General features: G+C 38.8%; 1 protein-coding gene across 1 annotated transcript in view; it reads right to left on the reverse strand.

The window, feature by feature from the left end:
• LOC149289279 (dystrophin-like) overlaps nt 1–18,355 on the reverse strand; it is an 874,963-nt gene that overhangs the window by 164,227 nt on the left and 692,381 nt on the right. Inside the window, 1 exon segment of the mRNA XM_089490922.1 lies at nt 4,265–4,343. Coding sequence (XP_089347048.1) covers nt 4,265–4,343 — 79 coding nt within the window.

Raw genomic sequence — 18,355 nt, forward strand, 5'->3', positions numbered from 1 at the left:
CATTTAAGCCCAAGCAGCCCATTTTTATTTATTTATTTATTGTTAAAGCCCACCCTTCATGTACCATCTTTGCACTTACTCATTCACACAAATCATTAACACATTCATTAATGCAGTCTCACAAATCATTCAAGCAATTCATCCACACATGAATTCATTAATTGTCATACGCATTCACACAATTCATCCACACATTTATTCATTCATTCATTCTCATACGCATTCACACTACCCCCTCTCCCCATCTTATCTGCCCCTTCTCACTATGTTCCCCCTTTTCACTATGTACCCCCTCTCACTATATATCCCCTCTCCCCATTTCTCACTATCTAACCCCCCTCTGCCCCTTCTCACTGCACCCCCCTCCCTCACCCTACTTACCTTGTTGCCGGAGCAAGCAGCAACTGCGGCCGGGCCCGCGGCAGGACCGGACTGACTGGGCCTATGCGGCCTCTACGGCCGCATTTAAGCAGGGCATAAGGGGCACCTGCCCCTTAAGCCCGCCGCAACTGCGACCGGGTCCGCCACTCCAAGGGGCCGGGAAGCCCCCACCAGGGCCGGCCTTAGGGGTCTGCTGCCGCACAGGGCTTCCATTAAAACATCGTTGTTTTTTTTTAAACTTTATTTAACATCCTCCATGTTAAATAAAGTTAACAAAAACTTTATTTAACATGGAGGATGTTAAATAAAGTTTTAAACCCCCCCCCCCCCGATGTTTTAATGAAAGCCCTGTGCGGCCGCAGACCCCTAAGGCCAGCCCTGGTGGGGGCTTCCCGGCCCCTTAGAGTGGCGGACCCGGACGCAGTTGCGTTAATGCGGCCGTAGAGGCTGCATAGGCCCAGTCAGTTCGGTCCTGACTGGGCCTATTTTAAGGTAGGGGCCTGGAGCTGTAGCTCCATCAGCCCCTAAGTCAATCCGGCCCGGCCCACCGGGCAAACGCCCAGTTTGCCCGATGGCCAGTCCGGGCCTGTTAAAAGGCTTTGGGGTTTTTAATATATTGTCACTCTTGTGTTACTTAATGTTGAAACTGAAATAGATTGGACCACATTTATAAAATTCAAGTCCTGCATGGTTGCCAAGCTGTTAAAGGGAAAGGCCACTTCGGTACCTGCATTCCTTCACCCCCTTTTCCTCCTCTGATGCTCCTCTTTTGTAGAAGCTTAGAATGTTGTGCACTTACAAGAGCGATGATTGCACAGTTAATCAAAATGAAGGAAATTAAATGTAGGTGAACTTGTATTGCAGCAGAGAGTAGGGGATAGCATGGTCCAGATAAACAGCTGGCTGGCTGATAAACTACCATGTCCCTGTAAACGTTTCTTTCGACTTTATTACTTTTCCTTTCTGTTATTGCTATTCTGTACTTAATTCAGCGTCCGACATATGAAATCTCTTATCAAGCAGATACTGTACTCTGCTATCTGGGATCATATACATTTTCTGCTGGGACTCAAGAAATTCCAGAAAATCAATACTGTTGTATAGGGTTATATACCCTATCCACAAATTATACCAAATCACAAAGTGTAATGACCTCACTAGACTTTGTTGATCAACAGTTCAACTTGATGGAATTGCTTCTTGCTTCAACCTAAATTACTATGTTACAAGGTTTTTGTTTTTTTGTGGACAATGTTGTCGAAGCTTCCCCACCCACCCTAATGAAGACACAAGGTCATCATTTGGAGACAGAAACAAAGGCCATGCTATTGAGAAATAAGTCTTTAGAGGATAAGAAGGAAATCTAAAACTGACAGTTTCTTATTATTGATCTTGACTTACTACATTTATCTCTATAAGAGCATACCCTGCCCTCTACTTTAAATGAACGCGACAGATAATTGGAGCCTAGTGATATTTCTTCACGGTTAAGTATATAGGTTGAGTTTTGATCCACAGAAATCAATAAAAAAGGGAACAGTGAACAGTGCCAGATGTTGCTGGACTAATGATTTGCCCTGCAATGAAATAAGGCTGACACAGCTGACAATACAGGCATAGAGGCAACCGGGGCTATGCAGTGGGATGTATTCAAAGAAGATATATTATTGGAAGAGACCTTCATCTATTTGGCTGTCCCATGTCCTAACAAATGACACATGGATATTACGGGTAGGACAACAAGAATGGATAAATACAACAAATGTCGTGTCATCATATGAGATTACTGCAAAATAATTTTGGGAAGTAGAATTTATGCTGTGATATCTATAATAGGGAACATTTCAGATACTGGTTTGATGGAGGAACATGATAGGTTAGCTACGAGGATACACATTAACTCCATGAGTCATATGAGCAAAGATGTGTTTTCATGAACAAATAATACTACATTTGTAATGATAGTTCCTCTTTAAATGACTCCCCTATGTTTTTAAATCCCTAAGTAGCTAAAGTACTAAATACGCTTTTCACAAATTACATAAATGGTGGATTCTCATTCAGTTCCTACTAATGTAATTTAAAGAAATCCCTACAGTAACAGATCTTTGCGCTGTACATCCCATTCCTTTTTCATGGAGATAGCTGTCTGACATCTGACCCTTCCTCTTCGCACAAATATTAGCTTTACTAATTTAGCAAAAAGAAAACCATTTAGAATGTATTTTTAATGCCTTCTTTGCTAAATCCTTAGCGCATGCCCCAATCGGACAGAGAGAAGCCACTGTCTTGGGTCATACCATTTAATCAAGATGGTGTCTGTGTAATATGGGTGGTGCTGAGCGTGACAACACTCACTGTTGTGTGAAAGAACATATGTTTGCAACCAAATTATGGAACCATTCACCAGTGAAAAAATGGAAGATCATAAACCTAACAGTTTCTTATTGAAAAATATGGGCTGGGTAATGAATGGAAAATCCACAGGAGTTTGGTATATGGGATTGCCATTTTTTGCATCTGGCTCTTTAATAACGTTAATTCGAAAAAAGTTTTCTGGCTGAGCAGTATTACAGTTCCTAGGTAAAGATCCTACGTAAACTATTGACAGCTGGAGAAAAGAAGGTTCATCAGCAATTTAATGAGGTGAACTAAGGGCATAAAAACTGAAGGTTAAAACAATTAGCATGGCTGGTCACCTAAATTAATAGCAGATTAGGAAAGAAGGCCAGAATTAAATCGACACTGCAGCATTCTGGTGTTAGCTTATGCCTCTTGCATGAGAATACCTGGTTTCATTTAAAGGAGCAGTTATATTGTTTTTTCAACATTTCTGTTTCAGATAAAAAATAAACAAGGTTCCTGGCTACACTGTGTCACACTATGCGGGGCTATGTTATGTATCAATTGGCGGATTTGTGTTAGGAGGCGAGACCCCAACCAACCCATGCTGCCCACAGCTTGAAAAAGCAGGACAACGGGGCAGCTACCAAACCCAGGACCGTTGGGTGGTATGTGTTTTTTTAGTCATAAACCATAATTCTACTGGGTGGCTGCTATCAGAAGAATATTAACACTCAGGTAGGCTGGTGATATGATCAGTAGCCAAGCGTAGAAAAGAATGAGACAAAATAGAAAGTCTTCTAGAACCCTGCCACTACAATATGCTTATAACCACAATCATAATATTCCATAATAAATTACTTATTTATTTAACTACAATAATATTACATATATTTATAACCTATTAAAAATATTTATAACCTATGGAGTAGTTATGGCCCAACTGTACTTTTATGATGAAAGCTTGATTTATATAAATCACTGTATATATAACTAGTAATGCATGTTTTCTGTTTCTCTAGGAATAAACGCATGTGACACGCTGATTAACCTGGCTCTTCAGTGAAACATCATCCTGTGTCCATCTAAGTACATCCTGAAAGCATGCACTCTTTACAGTAAACAATGTCTGACTTACTTTACACCAGAGTTCATATTTATATTGTATATTGATGTTGGGTATAAAGGCTGCTGAAATGCTGATGGTTCAGCCACATTTTAGGTTTTTCAATAGGGCAGGGCTGATTTTTGAGCAGTTATGGAAGATTAACAATCTGGTTCCTTTTACGGGCAACATGGGTACTCTTACAGGGAGCTTTGGCAAAGGATCCAACTGAAGTACCCCTCTGTCCCTGAGACGTACAGTCTATATCATATGCTCCTATTTATTAGTCAGACCTTGGTTTGCTGGCAAACTAAGCCCAAGCCTAGTGGACCTGTCACCTTCTGTTTTTACAACATCGGCCCTTCTCATAGGGATAATGAAATATGGGTTAACCGAGCTAAAGGCATGCAGGTTAATTAATGTAAAAGTGCTTACTGGAAAGAAAATGTTGTGATGTGGGGCCAAAATCCCTATGGGCTTCATGTAACTGTCTGATTCTCTCACCAATGGACATCTAGGAAGAAAAGAAGAACACATGATTATTTCAACATGTAGCAACGAGCAGCAATTAAAGGAACAAGATATTATTGCTTTGCGAGCCTTAGGGTCTTAGACAGTGAAATGCTGCGGCAGACACAAAAGCTAATGGGTTTTTTATTATTATTATTGCTTGAGATACATTGCCTCATTTAAACTCTATACCAAATCAAACACTACAAAAACAAATTGCTATTTTTTTCTGCACACCATTAAGACAAAATCCATATGTCATCACTTTATGACCAACGGCTACAAAACAAACTGCGAAAGGTAAAATTCTTGCTTACTCAGCCTAGGTTGCAAAGTACGTTGTCGCCTTTTAGGAGCCTTTATTGTTACCATTTGTTATTATTACCAAATCACGAGGGTATACAGGACTGATATATAAAAAAGGCTATTCTCGGGTCAAACATTTCAATCAAGGCCCCACCACCTGATTACTTACACAATAGAAGATTAAACATGTTTCTGCATAAAATGCATAAGGAGTCCCCTGGTATCTTTTCTAAAAAAATTCAAACAGCCTACTTAGCTACGGAACAAATCTATATAGCGCCTTTAAAATGTCATTTTACGTTATTTACACAATATGTGTTGTGGATTTAAAAAAGGAATATTCTGGTAGAACCTTTACGAACATAGGTTTACTAGTAATAAAGAGCAAGTGGCAGGTAAATTTCATTTCATCCAAGGCTCAGTACCACTTGTTTGTTCTTCAGAGCAGCAATTATTGTATTAACTGTATAAATTAACATGCCGGAAAATAACATCTGTTGGACTAGTGCAGTAATGGGTAGAATGAATTGACTTCTGTTTACAGCGTTCCAGGTGAGTAAAACCAAAGGACAAAGATGTGATCAACAGACAGCAGGTTTGTGTATAGAGTTTTCTCATATCAAGGTCAACGCTTACTTTTAGTACATGTATTTAATGTCTAATGGTCATTTTTGGATGGACAGTACCACCTAGGGACCTAAATCATTCTTACCATATTGTGTAGGAGCAGTTTTTACAAACCTAAAATTACCTAATGATCATGACTCCTAGAGTTACCTAAAAGGTCTTGGTAAAACCATGTCCCATAGTCATGCTTTCAACCATATGGTACCCCTTCCAAAAAGTGTTCATATACTATACGGCCATCTGTAATGTTTTTAAGGTATAACCACGATGGATGCTCTGGCGTTTATGTAACTCCAAAAGCTAAATGTATTACTAAAAATTACTTAGTGCTACTGAACTTAAATACCATCAAATAAAAATCACTTTCCTGCTCTTAAAAAAACTTTTTTAAATGGCAAATAATCAGAAGTAGGTAGTTCAGTTCCTTTACATTTGAGAATTGAGTATACATACAGGGTTGAGTAGCAAAGAGAATCCATTACTTAAAAGGAGCTTAGCAAAGGTTAATGACTACTTGCACTGGATGGTGAGGTCATAAAAAGTACATTGACTTTAAGGTTCTGCTGTGAATAACAAAATATGAAAAGTCAGAGCATGAACAAATTAAAAAGAGATACTGTGCAGGATAGAGGGGTAATTTAACCCTAAGATCTCAAATATCCATAGCTAGAAACTGATGGCAGCATCTTATGAATGAGAAATAAATACATTCATGCGCTTATGCAGAATACCTTAAAATCAATGTGCTACACATGCAATAAATATTTAGGCTGTCATTATTTAGTAAATCATGCCTTAGTATGGCTTGCTGCCCCCAGGGCACTCAGAGGGAATGTAAATGAGACATGTTTCACTGCTCAGTAAATTATATTGTATTTCCGTGGTGTACAACGTTAAACTCTAATACTACACTAGTTCAATGCTCTCACTTCAGTTGCTTTGCAGGAACGAGTGAGCTGGAATCAATATTTCTACAGCACTAATGTTATATACAATATTGGGCTGGTATTCAATGTGCCGTGAAAACACATTCACTGCAGTACAGGAGGTTTAATCTCCATTCATATAAATGAACTACAATCTTCTCTAACACTAATAGGAAGGTATCACAGAGTGATGAATAGGTGCTTATTAACATAGGGAGTGCATTATAAGTCAATGAATAGAAGGTGAGGTTGGGAAATGATAGAATAAAATTAAATCAACTGATATATTGAATTTTATATTTTGAATGGAACTAATCTAACTGCGGTTAAATCGTGTTGTTGGAATCCAAAGTACGGTATGTTATACATTGTTAGAGAACAGGGAGCAATGGAAGAAAAATATACAAAAAGTATAAAATGAGTACATAAATTGAAAAAGGCAGAGAAAAGGATAACTTAAAAGAAAAACAAGATGGGTTAAATACTTTTGTGACAAAACAACATAAAAATTCCCAGACACTTCCCAGAAATACTTTTTTAATCATGTAAAATTGTGCGTCGTTTAATATTGTTTTCTGCCGAGAACACTTACATTTCATGTTAGACCAAAGCAGGTAACTGGAAGGTGGTTTGATCTAAAAAAGGTTCTTGGAAGATTCTACATTATTGTGATTAAACCATAAAAGGAAGGGATAAAATGACAGATTTGCTTAACATACTTGACAGTATTTTTGTCTAAGTGGAACTGCATCTTTAAAAAAACTTAGGTGAACATTACCGGTTGTATCACCATTGACACTAGTAATGACTGTCAGGCTTCTCCGAGTATATCTTTGTTATCATTGATTAATCATAGGTCTACAGTCAGATAATGGCTCTCTTGCAGCCAGGGATTGAGAGTAAGAGCATGAAGGAAGCATTAGATGTGCGCTTGCTTCCACTTTGCCATGGCTCACTTCAATTTTATTCCTATGTTATCAGAAAGGCTTCAACGCACATCGAGGTCTATTGGAGATGACTATGTTTTTGTGCTGACATTGATGAAAGATTGTACGTAATCCACAGATTATGGACCTTCCATGGCATTGAGAAGCAGAGATATATGCTAATACAATCACTGAATGGTGGTATCCTCATGCATGCCCACCTGTGTCTTCAGAGCTGAAAAAATTATTCTGTGTGCTTGCTTTGTTTCTCTAAGCCTATGTAGTTTTATCATAGAAAAAGATTTAAGTAAAGCAGAAATCTGTTGTTTTAAGATAAAAAAAATGTATTTGTGTTGATAATGGCTTCCTCTGTCTGAAACCAGTTTATCCTTGTTTTGTGATTTTATAACCCTGAAAGAGGCTTTGGGTGTACGCTCTGATATCTACATTTTTTTGTAATCATGGAAATAATGCCAATGACTCGCTGAGATCTTGTCTGGATTAGCAAACTGCAGTTGATATGCAGGGCAGATGGCAAACTTTATCATGCAATTGTATTACTTCTTATCGACTTAGACAAGTAAGAAATATTTGCCTTGTCTTTAACGGCAAAGTTGAAGTCTGTACTGGCTTTATATATATATTGAATGCATGAGACATTACCTACCAACAGTGACAATTAAACAGTCACATCTACACTGAACATATACAATTCAATATAAGCACACCTCCGTTAACCTTTAGATTGCCATGACATACTTTAGATTTCACAAGGGGATCTTTTTTCTTTTGGAAAATTGAGTTTGATATTCATAATGGCTTGAGTGGCATTAACTGTTGGAACAAATTGTTTTCTGTTGCTTCTGCAATGTTTTCGGTGATGTCATTTTTTTTTTTGTGTGTGTGCGCGTGGTTATGCAGTAATTTATTTATACGGCTAAGTTGGTTACAGGGAGTGATGAGCAGATGGGGTTCCTTGAACACTCCTGCTGTGTCACCTCCTTTGGTCCTATCGGTACAAAGCCGACCTTGAAACCTGAAAATGTGCAACCCACATGAAAGCATTTTAAACTTGGGACTACAGAAACGAGCTTCTGCAAATCTGTTATACCAAAGGAAGAAATTTTCAAGTATGCTGAAATACTTTGAGATTCCATTTCTTAGTTAGGCTACTGGTGTATACCACCCACATCCTATATTTTTCCCCAAAAAAAGTTTTAGAAGGACAACATTATTTGAGGTCTTAAGGGAATTTTAAAAAATGCTATCGCTCTCATCTAAAATAAACATATATTGGCTACATGCAAAGTGCAAGTATCAAACTTGTAACTCATTTCCATATATTTATATTCACAAAAAACTATTGAAAACATCACAGGATGATCTCTAAAACTTTAAAATCTGTCAAAGAAAATGCAGAAAGAGGAAAAAAAGGGGGTTAAGTGTTCCTAGGGACTCCCCAAACCTGCCATTCACATAACATCTCCTACTTCACATAGGATAAGACAGTAATAGTACTCATAGGGGCAGGGGTAGACCTCATGAAACCAGGGAGTAGGTAGGACCTGGGGTTTAGAACACACAGGCAGTGGACAGAGACAAATACTATGCCCACCCACCTGGAGGTGAAGCACTGCCCCTATGATGGAAGACCTTGGCTCCTTGGCAAGTTTTCCCAGCCCATCTCAAAATATAAAGAAAACCTATACACATATTCACAACAAAACTGTACTGTTATCAACCCTTCTTGTTGACAGCAAAAGTCTACATAGCAGAACTAGATCTATGCAGCTCTCTCAGTTAAGTTAGCAATTATTGGAAACCCTTACAGATGCAATACAAAACCACACTGGTATTCAAAGGATGCAGTTGATGGCTTGGGAAGGAAAACACTTAGCTAAATGCTTTGACGCAGCTAGGAACACCTGTTATTCTGTACCACATACTACCCTTGTTTACATGACTGCAAATACTTACATAGCATTCAGATTTCAAGCAACAAAAATAATACAGATGTTTAAAGTAGGTGGACAATAATGAACACAACATACAAGTCAACACATCGGCTATTATCGTTGTAGGTGTGAAATTTATACGTGCATATCGTGAATAGAGAGGTTAATGATAATGTGACTATGCATGATTTATATGAAAAAAGGTAATTTATGCAGAGGACGGTTTTATTCAAATGTCTGAAAGCAGTATAATTGCAGAGCATGCAAAAGGAATAAAACACAAGCTGTGTTGTGTTTTTGTTAAAATGAATGTAAGAAGAAAAAAGAACTGTCAGCCTAGCTTTTTAGCAGAGTCTCAAAATTATTTTTCTCATTCTAAAAGTCCCTGTTATCCAGTCGCAAAAACTTCATCCACCATTTTTTTCAGCTGGTATTAGGGTTTTGTGTTCTTGTAAATGTCACCTTTACCTGTGGTTTATTGCCCATTTGTAAAATCAAGTAGTGAGCCTCTATTAGGATACTGTCTGAACACACCAACCGTCAGATATGTATAAAAATGTAAACACTAGAGGTCCTACAGACTGGACCATACCATTGGATGTGTGATGGTAAGATCATGCTGCAAACTTTGAATCAGAATACTTATACATAACCTCAGGTGTCAATAGTTATGATATAAAATACAAAAAGTACACAGTGAAGGATAAACTGCATATAATAACGTAATTAAGCACAGATAAGTACTTAAGCTAGCTGCAAAAGCCATTGTGTTGTTGACCACATCTGATCAACAGGTCAGGATTAGCTCATCCCACATACATTTATAAAGCTTTTGTAGCAGATTGCAAGCTTTAGTGCGTGCCTACTAGCTGGATACATACAGCTGCACACTGCAAAAGTGTAAGATCGTAGCGTGCAGCCATGTGTTTCCAGCCAGTGGCTGGACGTATGTCATTTTATCAACTGCTGGCCTTAAAGTGTCAGATACGATTTTAATTCTCACTCTGACCCTTCGGATGGACTAGACTACCTAAGTGTATTCTTCTAAACAGTCCCGATAGAAAAGACAAACAAAACCCCTTAACAATTTAGTGTATATCTTCCATGGGACACTACAATTAGACTAGAACATTAGACTGCACAATGAGTATCTGGAGACATCACTGTCCCTTATATAAAGAGCTTTACTATCAAGGTCTTGCCTTTGGTCTGACCTCTGTGGTTTATATTTGTAATAAAGTAAATATTAGGGATGTTGTAGCTGTACTAGTTTGTTACAGATAAAACTTCTATACATTTTATTTCTATTCCAATAAAATAAAATCAATACTTTAGAAAATAATCTACTTGATGCATGTACTTCCTTACAGCCTGCTCTAGTCCTGGTTCATGCTAGGCTTCCAGGGGGTCTTTGGAGTTGCTGTGTTTTCAGAATGTGAGAAATGCATATTAAATTACTTACTAATATGCATTAAAGCTGTCCCTTTGATACTGGAGATAGAATTAAGCTTAATTTCAATCCTGCCTAAAATCTGGAATTGGAAAAAAAGAACATTATTGCCTTCAAAGCTCTGTGAAAACAAAGCATTCAGCATGAGCTAGAAGCCCAAAATGGTCCTAGCCCAAAAAATTCACAATAAGATTGTTGACGTAAGTTTCATTGATTTGAGTCAACCCTACCACCCAGTAACGGCTAAAACGCCTTTTTTGTTCCTCTCTGTCAGACCAGTATGTGACTGTCCTTTTATAAATCAATAAAAGAGGATATCAGATCTATTTCACATTCTTACGGAATTCAGTACTTCTTTGTTCCTCAAACATCAAAAGATAAAGGCAGTATTAAAATAAAAGCTGTGTGTGCACGTGTCGGCTAATGAAAGTCACAAGGAGCAAGAAACTGACTACAGCTGTTCCTGGCTGATGATGAACACTTCTGTTCTGACACCTGCTTTGGTCTCCCTATTAAGGTCTCCAAATTGGCTTTACCTTTAGAAATGTCATACTAGGAACTTGGCCTACTTTTCAGATGTAATATGTTTAATCCTGCCTTTTATACGTTACAATAGTTTTCTCAGTCACTTAAGTGAATATGATAAATGTATTCTCATATGTTATAGTGGGGTTGGGTCATTTTAACCATAGACTTAAGACATATTTATACCTGTGTGACAAAATTTGCCTTTGCAAACTAGATGTTATATGGAATTTTTCACTGAACCCACCGAGATATATTGGTGATATATTTTTAATTGTAATAAAAAAGCAGAAGCTCACTGGGGTTGGCCCTTTATAAGAAAATTCCTTGTATCCTGCAAGATAAACTGGTTCTGGCATTGAATGCTGCATAGCTAACTAAAAGTGTACTAGAGTACAGGAGATGGCTGGTGCAACCAGGCCATTGTAACAATCTATACAGCACCACACACTAAAGCTCATACACAAATATGCCCACCTGGATAACCACATGTACTAGTATTTTTGGGGCACAGAAATATCATAAATAAGCATACCTGGGAACTCTCTGAGCTTGACCAGGATAACTCCAAGAGAAGCACCGCTTCTCAGGTTCTCTGTGGTAAATACCCGAATCCTCTGGGTTGTGGGAGTGAACTCTTGACACGTCCGCTCCCTGCCCATTTCCCCTTTAAATGGGGGTGTTTCCCGTGATGTCAGCGGGAACACCCACCTACATCAGCAGGAACGCCCTCAAAGTCAACGGGACCGCCCCATTGAATCAACGGGACCGCCCCATTGAATCAACGGGACCGCCCCACCAACATCAGCAGGCAGTCCTGGCCGTGTCCGCAAGGGTAGGCTCTGGGTAGCCGGTGCTCAGAAGTTCCCAGGGCAATTGTCCCCTGGGCCTGTCCAAATTCTCAGAATAAGACTGATCTAAATGGGGCCAACACCCCCCAGGAGGATATATATATATATATATATGGACACTTGACAACCACACCTATATGAGCTTCTTGTAGCTCCCATTCCAAAACTACGGCTTTATGGTTGCTATTGTTATTGCCACAAGGAAAGCATACAATTGTCCAAAAATGTCTTTGTATGCTGTAACATTACTATTACCCTTCACTTGAACTAAGGGGCATAGCCCAAAACAAGAAAAACAGCCCCAGATCATCATGCCTCAAACTTTACAAAAGGCAGTATGTCTCCAGTTAGGTAGTGTGTTCCTCACTATAGGACTATGGGGGATTATCGGGGATGTCTTTACCCTATTTTGTAGATGGTTACTAAATTGTCTCATTATAAATGTGCTCTTTGTATTTTTTTCTGGGATTGTTTTTCTTTAGCCATACTGCTGTCTTCTCGGTTGGGGTTTCCTTTCGGCCTCCCAGCAGTTCGGGAATTGCTGCTGCACGTAACCCGCGTTCCTCTGCCCCCTCTGTCCAGCGTGACCCTCTGTTATTTTGGTGACACACCCTTTACACCTCTTCCCCTTCTTTATATAACCCCCCCCCCTCGAGGAGTCTCTATCTGATCATCAGTGGGAGAAGATCTGCACTTTAGCGCACAAATGTTCTATTGCTTCGAAGATTCAAGAAAATGCCTACAAGGTGCTCTCCATGTGGTACCGGATGCCTGTGGCTCTTAGCAGGATTTTCCCAGGGAGTGATCCAACCTGGTGAGGAACTCGGCTCCTACCTGCATATCTGGTGTAGCTGCAGCAGGCTCCAGAATTTTTTGGATAGGAGTCTTTCGTTGGCAGAAGGGGTGACTGGGCGGACATTCCTGCTCTCTCTCTGTGCCATGGCTTGCTCTTTCACTATGACGGGTCTCTATCGACCATGAAACGCTGTACTGCTTAACGCTGCTCGCTGTCTGATTCCCTTGTACTGGAGGCGTACTGAGGCCCCTTCTCTCCGACATTGGGTTTCCCGGGTGGAGGAGGTGAGGGTTATAGAAGAGTTAGTTCACCTGTCTAACGATAGGATGGAGGCTTACACTGGGGTCTGGGCATGCTGGATAGCTTTCCAGTCCTCTATGGTTATGGCGGAGATCCTGTAATGTTGTGTGAATCCCATGGGCTCACTTTCTTCTTTTCCCTGTTTATGCAAAATGTTCCCCCTTTTTTTTTTATCCGGTTTCTCCCCTCCCTTACCTGTCTTCCCTCTCTCCCTCCACCCTCTCTTCTCTTCCCTCCGTTTGTAAGGTCTAATTTCTTTATCCCGGTCTCTCCTCTACCCCACCTGTCCCCCCTTTTTTTTTCTCTCCTCACCAGTCTGGACAACGGGGTTGCGTGCCGAGGGGGGCGGGGGCTTTTGCAGACTGTCGCAGGCGCTTACTGGTTCTGTGATTCTGTTTATTTTCACACCTTTTGTTGTTTTTTGTTGTATCTAATTTGACATGACATCTTTGCTGATTGTTCCTCAAGTGCAAAGAAGTATCTGTACACTTTTTTTGTTTTTGCTATATACTGTATTGCATCTGGACTTCTTACTTATTTATCACCTTGTTTCAATAAAATATAGTTTACCTAAAAATGAGGAAATATATGTACCAGTATATTTGTGATGTGAATGACACAACACAATCTCAGGAAACTACTAATTAAGATTCAGAGATATAAAAACATGCACGCTAACAAACCCCTTGCCAAATCAATGAGCTTATCTGGCGCTCTTGCATCAGATTTGATGGTATTGGTATTGTAATTAATATTGATGAGTTGGCACATGTCTGCTCAATACATGTTTTCATAAATTTTTTATTGTATCAAGGAAAAAAAGAATTAAACATACGGTTCAAATTCAGCAATAGTAGTGCATGCCTTGTACATGGGGTAAAACTCTTTGAGGTCTAGATGAGTTCAGATTTTCTTGAAGCTGTGATATGCATTTGGAGGTTACTACACAGTTAAATGTAAGATGCCAAGATTTTTACAACATGCCCTGGGGAACCAAGAAGGATGTGTACAGAACATGGCAGAATGAAAAAGATATGCGCCTATCATCAACATACATGAGGTTTCTCAAGGGTAGGCTACCTGTAGCTCTCCCTCTTTTGTAAAGGCGCAGGGCTAGCCCCTGATAGCCTTTAGTGGGAGTGAAGTGGGCAGGGGCAGGTGAAAGTAGGCGGGGAGTAGGCAGAACGTGGGTGGGGATCAGGCGCCCAAATAATTATTTTTTTTAGAATACTTGGGAATCCCCCAGAGACTCCTGGTCCACCACAGGGGATTCCCGAGTATTATAAAAAAAAAAGGAAGTGTAAGAAATTAATTAATTTTGTCTGACAGTACAAATAAATGTAATCATATTCAATATAACTAATAATATTTTATGGGTAGCATTCAATAAAATATATTGACTGGATTTTTTTAAACCTGCTAACTATGGTAAATGCCTTTAATGATAGTTAAAGAAAAAGAGAAACAAAAATATTCTTGTAATATAATTTACCTTTAGTATATACCTTTAGGTTTTAATGTACATGCATTCTAGGTACAGACAGAAATATGGTAAGTACAGGACTTCTGATGACCCTAGACTAATCTAGCTTGTTTAAGCTTTTTGGGACTCTTACATTGAGAAGAATGGGCAGACTAGATGGGCCGAATTGTTCTTATCTGCGGCCAACTTCTACGTTTCTATGAAAGACCCTCTTTAGGGATAGTACTACGACTCCCTGTCAACAGGTTGAGACCTCGCTGTGCCTTTAAAAAGAAACAAAAAATAAAATGCTACATTTTTACCAGCATAAATTATACTCTAACAAGTTTATTTTAGTGAATATTTAGAATGACCAGATCCTTAGTACTTGGGCATTTCAGATCAATAGACTGACAATAACTGCAAACCTAGCATTTTTCACATACACATTGTGGATTCAGGTTTTCTAAGCTACCCATCAAAGCAAAGAAGATAGATGAAAAGCACAAGTGCTATATATTTCTGCTCTTAATATATCGGTATCAAAGATATATCAACCTTTCATTTTGTTTGACATTTTTATTTCTTGTCACAAAGTTTGCACAAAAAATGACTGTATGAAACTCAGAACAGTACATTCTCCTGGCAAAACTTTCTTGAAAACACCTTGTAAATCATTGTCAATGAGGGCAAAAGGTGCCACCTTCACTTAAAAAGCCACATAAATATATACATATATATAGCTCAAAATGCATAGTTTTTTTTTTTTAATTCTGGTGACAGCTAATGGGATTTAATGCTTAAAGCAGAATTTCCACCCAAATCTTAAAACCTGTATGCCCCAGGGCATCTTGGCAGGTTTATTCACTAAGTGTAAATGTGAGTTGGCACAAAATGAGCAGCAACCAACTCACAAATTCACTAATGCCTATTCACATATACATGTTTGACTTTAATGGAAGTCACCAAATCACTCCCATGGCATACATAAAAAAAGCAGGGGGGAATTATTTCTGCTTCACCCCTTCTTCATCTGCAATGTGTGAGGGCATTTAAAGCATATTTAAAATGCAATAGTTCTTTCTTCCAATGGTTCTTTTTAATTAATACTAAGGCCATGTCAATAGAAACATAGAATAAGCACACACGACAAACCAAAGAATTGCCAGCTGGGATAGGCAAAGTGTCCGTAGAAGGACACCGTTGTCTGTGGTAAGGTTTGTGAGGTCCATAGAATATCATTAAATTGTCCATCACAGACCCCAGTAAATGTCCACCATGATGCATGCAAACAACACATACCATTTTCTGAAGCTGTATGTTGGATACGCTGGCATAGGCGTCGCTACAGGGGGCAAGGGGGGCAATTGCGTGTGTTTAAGGGCGGTATATGTCTATATGTATGTTTATGGGTAGGTGTGTGTAAGGGCAGTGTATGTGTATATGTGTGTTTATGGGCAGGTTTGTGTAAGGGCAGTGTATGTGTGTATGCGTGTTTATGGGCAGGTATGTGAAGGCAGTGTGTAATTTTCAATTCTTGCGTTGCAAAAGGAGCTAGCTACAGCTCTGCTCACAAGAACAAGCCGTTCTGTCTCTGCACTTATTTCTAAACTATAAAGAAAAGCTTTCGATTGTTTTCGCTCTTTCTTAGGTCTGAAGCAATACCTGAGGAAGAGAGGGAAACTTTTGAAAGCTTGTATTTTAAGTATTATGTTAATCCAATAAAAAAGGTATCATTGCATACTGCAATACTCTGGTATTTTAGCATTTTATTTATATATATTTAGTTTTTTCAGTGGCATGATTTAGTGGTAGAACTTATTTGTGCCCCCCCAGTTGTGACTGTGGTATCTTATGTGCCCCCTATATATTGTTCCTAGAGTCGCCACTGTGCGTAGGACTCTTGAATGCAGTACAGTAAAGGAACCTAATTATCCTAAACTTCACTAAGTTGCTAATTCCATTGATGTCATCCAAGATCAACAGCACAACTACACAATATAAAGTTATCACGAACGTATTACAATATATCACAGAACATGTGGATGTCTAACCCACATTACCAACACATATGGATTTCATCACACACAAATTATAAGGCTGTATCTGTGTATCACTGTGCCAAAATGGGATTTAATGTCGCTGGCATTACTGTTTGGTAATGTCAGAGACAAAGTCATTCTATTTTTGTAGGAAGTTTGTAATCTTTAGTATTTAGACTATAATCATGAATACCATATCTTTTTCTTATAGCTCTAAAAGCAAATTAAGAATAAAGGCATGAGACAGTTCTTCAGCAGAACATCATAGCTAGGGACCATAATATCATTAAAATCATTAACAAAAAACACCTGCTAAATCCTAGCTGTTTGCTGTATGTTTTAAAACTTAGTGGTAGACCTAGTGGCCTTTCCTTGTGAAAGGTACAGAATCATTTCCATCTAGCGTACATAGTAAATGAAGAGTGAAAAGAAAATATAATCATTCCTACAATATATCCAAGGTGGATGATATATGAACATAATTTGCTATGCATATGGCCAACAGAATAGCTGTCCTTCATCAGTTCACATTTGTATTGCTTCAGATCTTTAATATGTTCTTCATTTTTTTTAGTATCACAGCAGACTAACGATACAGTCTACAGATTTCCATTTGAATGTTCTCATTTGAAGGATCTGGGTGTAATTTATATCAAACACCCTGAACAGTGGAACATTGGCTGCTTTTTCTATTATAAAAAAAAATCAGTCTATGAATGCTACGTGCAAACAGGCTTTACGATGCATGGAAAATGTTATTTCTTAACTCCGTACCCTGTGGCTAGCCCTGTTTGATCCTTTTTAGGTGATTTAAAGGTCAGAGCAGACAAGCGATGGTCTTTACAACTTTAGAAAGACCATAGGCACAAGCTGTCAGATCAATGCAAAATACCCCTAGCTCACGTGAAGCATCAAACTATGTGAATGCCCTTGTATAAAAGTTATCATTCTAGTTATAAAAGCAAACAAACTGAAATAAAGCAAAAGAAAAAGAAGCACGTGATAAAGCAGCTATAAAGCATTTTTAGAGAGAGGCGATTCCATGGATCCCATTAAAAGTATCTAAAAGGTACAAATAGACGGTTTCAACATCCAAACATAGCTATCCTGAGTATGCTATTGTATGAGCACATCTATGTTAAAGAAGCAATAGTGTTGTTGGTATATGATAGTATGCTGTACCTTTCATATGCTCTTCTTAAAGTTAAGTGAACCAAGCAATTATAGTGTCATTCACATATTTAATAGAGCTTCATGATAAAATAGGACAGCATTTAACATGGTGATGCAGTATCGTTGTTGTTGTACCCAGCTGTGTATTGGACACACAAACTTATAAGAATTGGAACGTTCTTAAACTTATATATTTCATATTGAAATGGGAAACCACCATTCGGTGCAGTCTAGTCCAGACCTCCTAGTAATGAATTCTAGAGTTGGGATAAACAGCCAAGCTCTACATTATTAGTGGTGACAGGTGGAACTTTGGAACCAACAATGCTTGGCAAATGAAAAGGGGCATTTGTACATAAACAAAAGAGCAGAGATGCACCAGAGAGTGGATGTAAGCAGGCTTTAGAATCTCCCAACTGTGTTTTATAAAATTATTCTGGCAGCTGAAACAGCTGCACGAGAAACGAAGAAAAAAAAAATCCAAGGGCTATGATGTAAACCCCTCGGCTACAGCCGTACAACGAGAATGTTATATATTGAGTACATCTGCACACCCGGTCCTCTTCATGCCCTCTGAGTAGGTGTTAGAGAACATGTGAAAAGTTTTTGTGCCTGTGGGATTGCATGTTAAGAATTATTGCAAATCTGTTGTGATAATTGGAAATCATTCAGCCCTG

This window comes from Sceloporus occidentalis, unplaced genomic scaffold, assembly GCF_023333645.1.
Source record: "Sceloporus occidentalis isolate IW3139 unplaced genomic scaffold, rSceOcc1.0.p SCAF_47, whole genome shotgun sequence".
NCBI classification, from domain to species: Eukaryota; Metazoa; Chordata; class Lepidosauria; order Squamata; family Phrynosomatidae; genus Sceloporus; species Sceloporus occidentalis.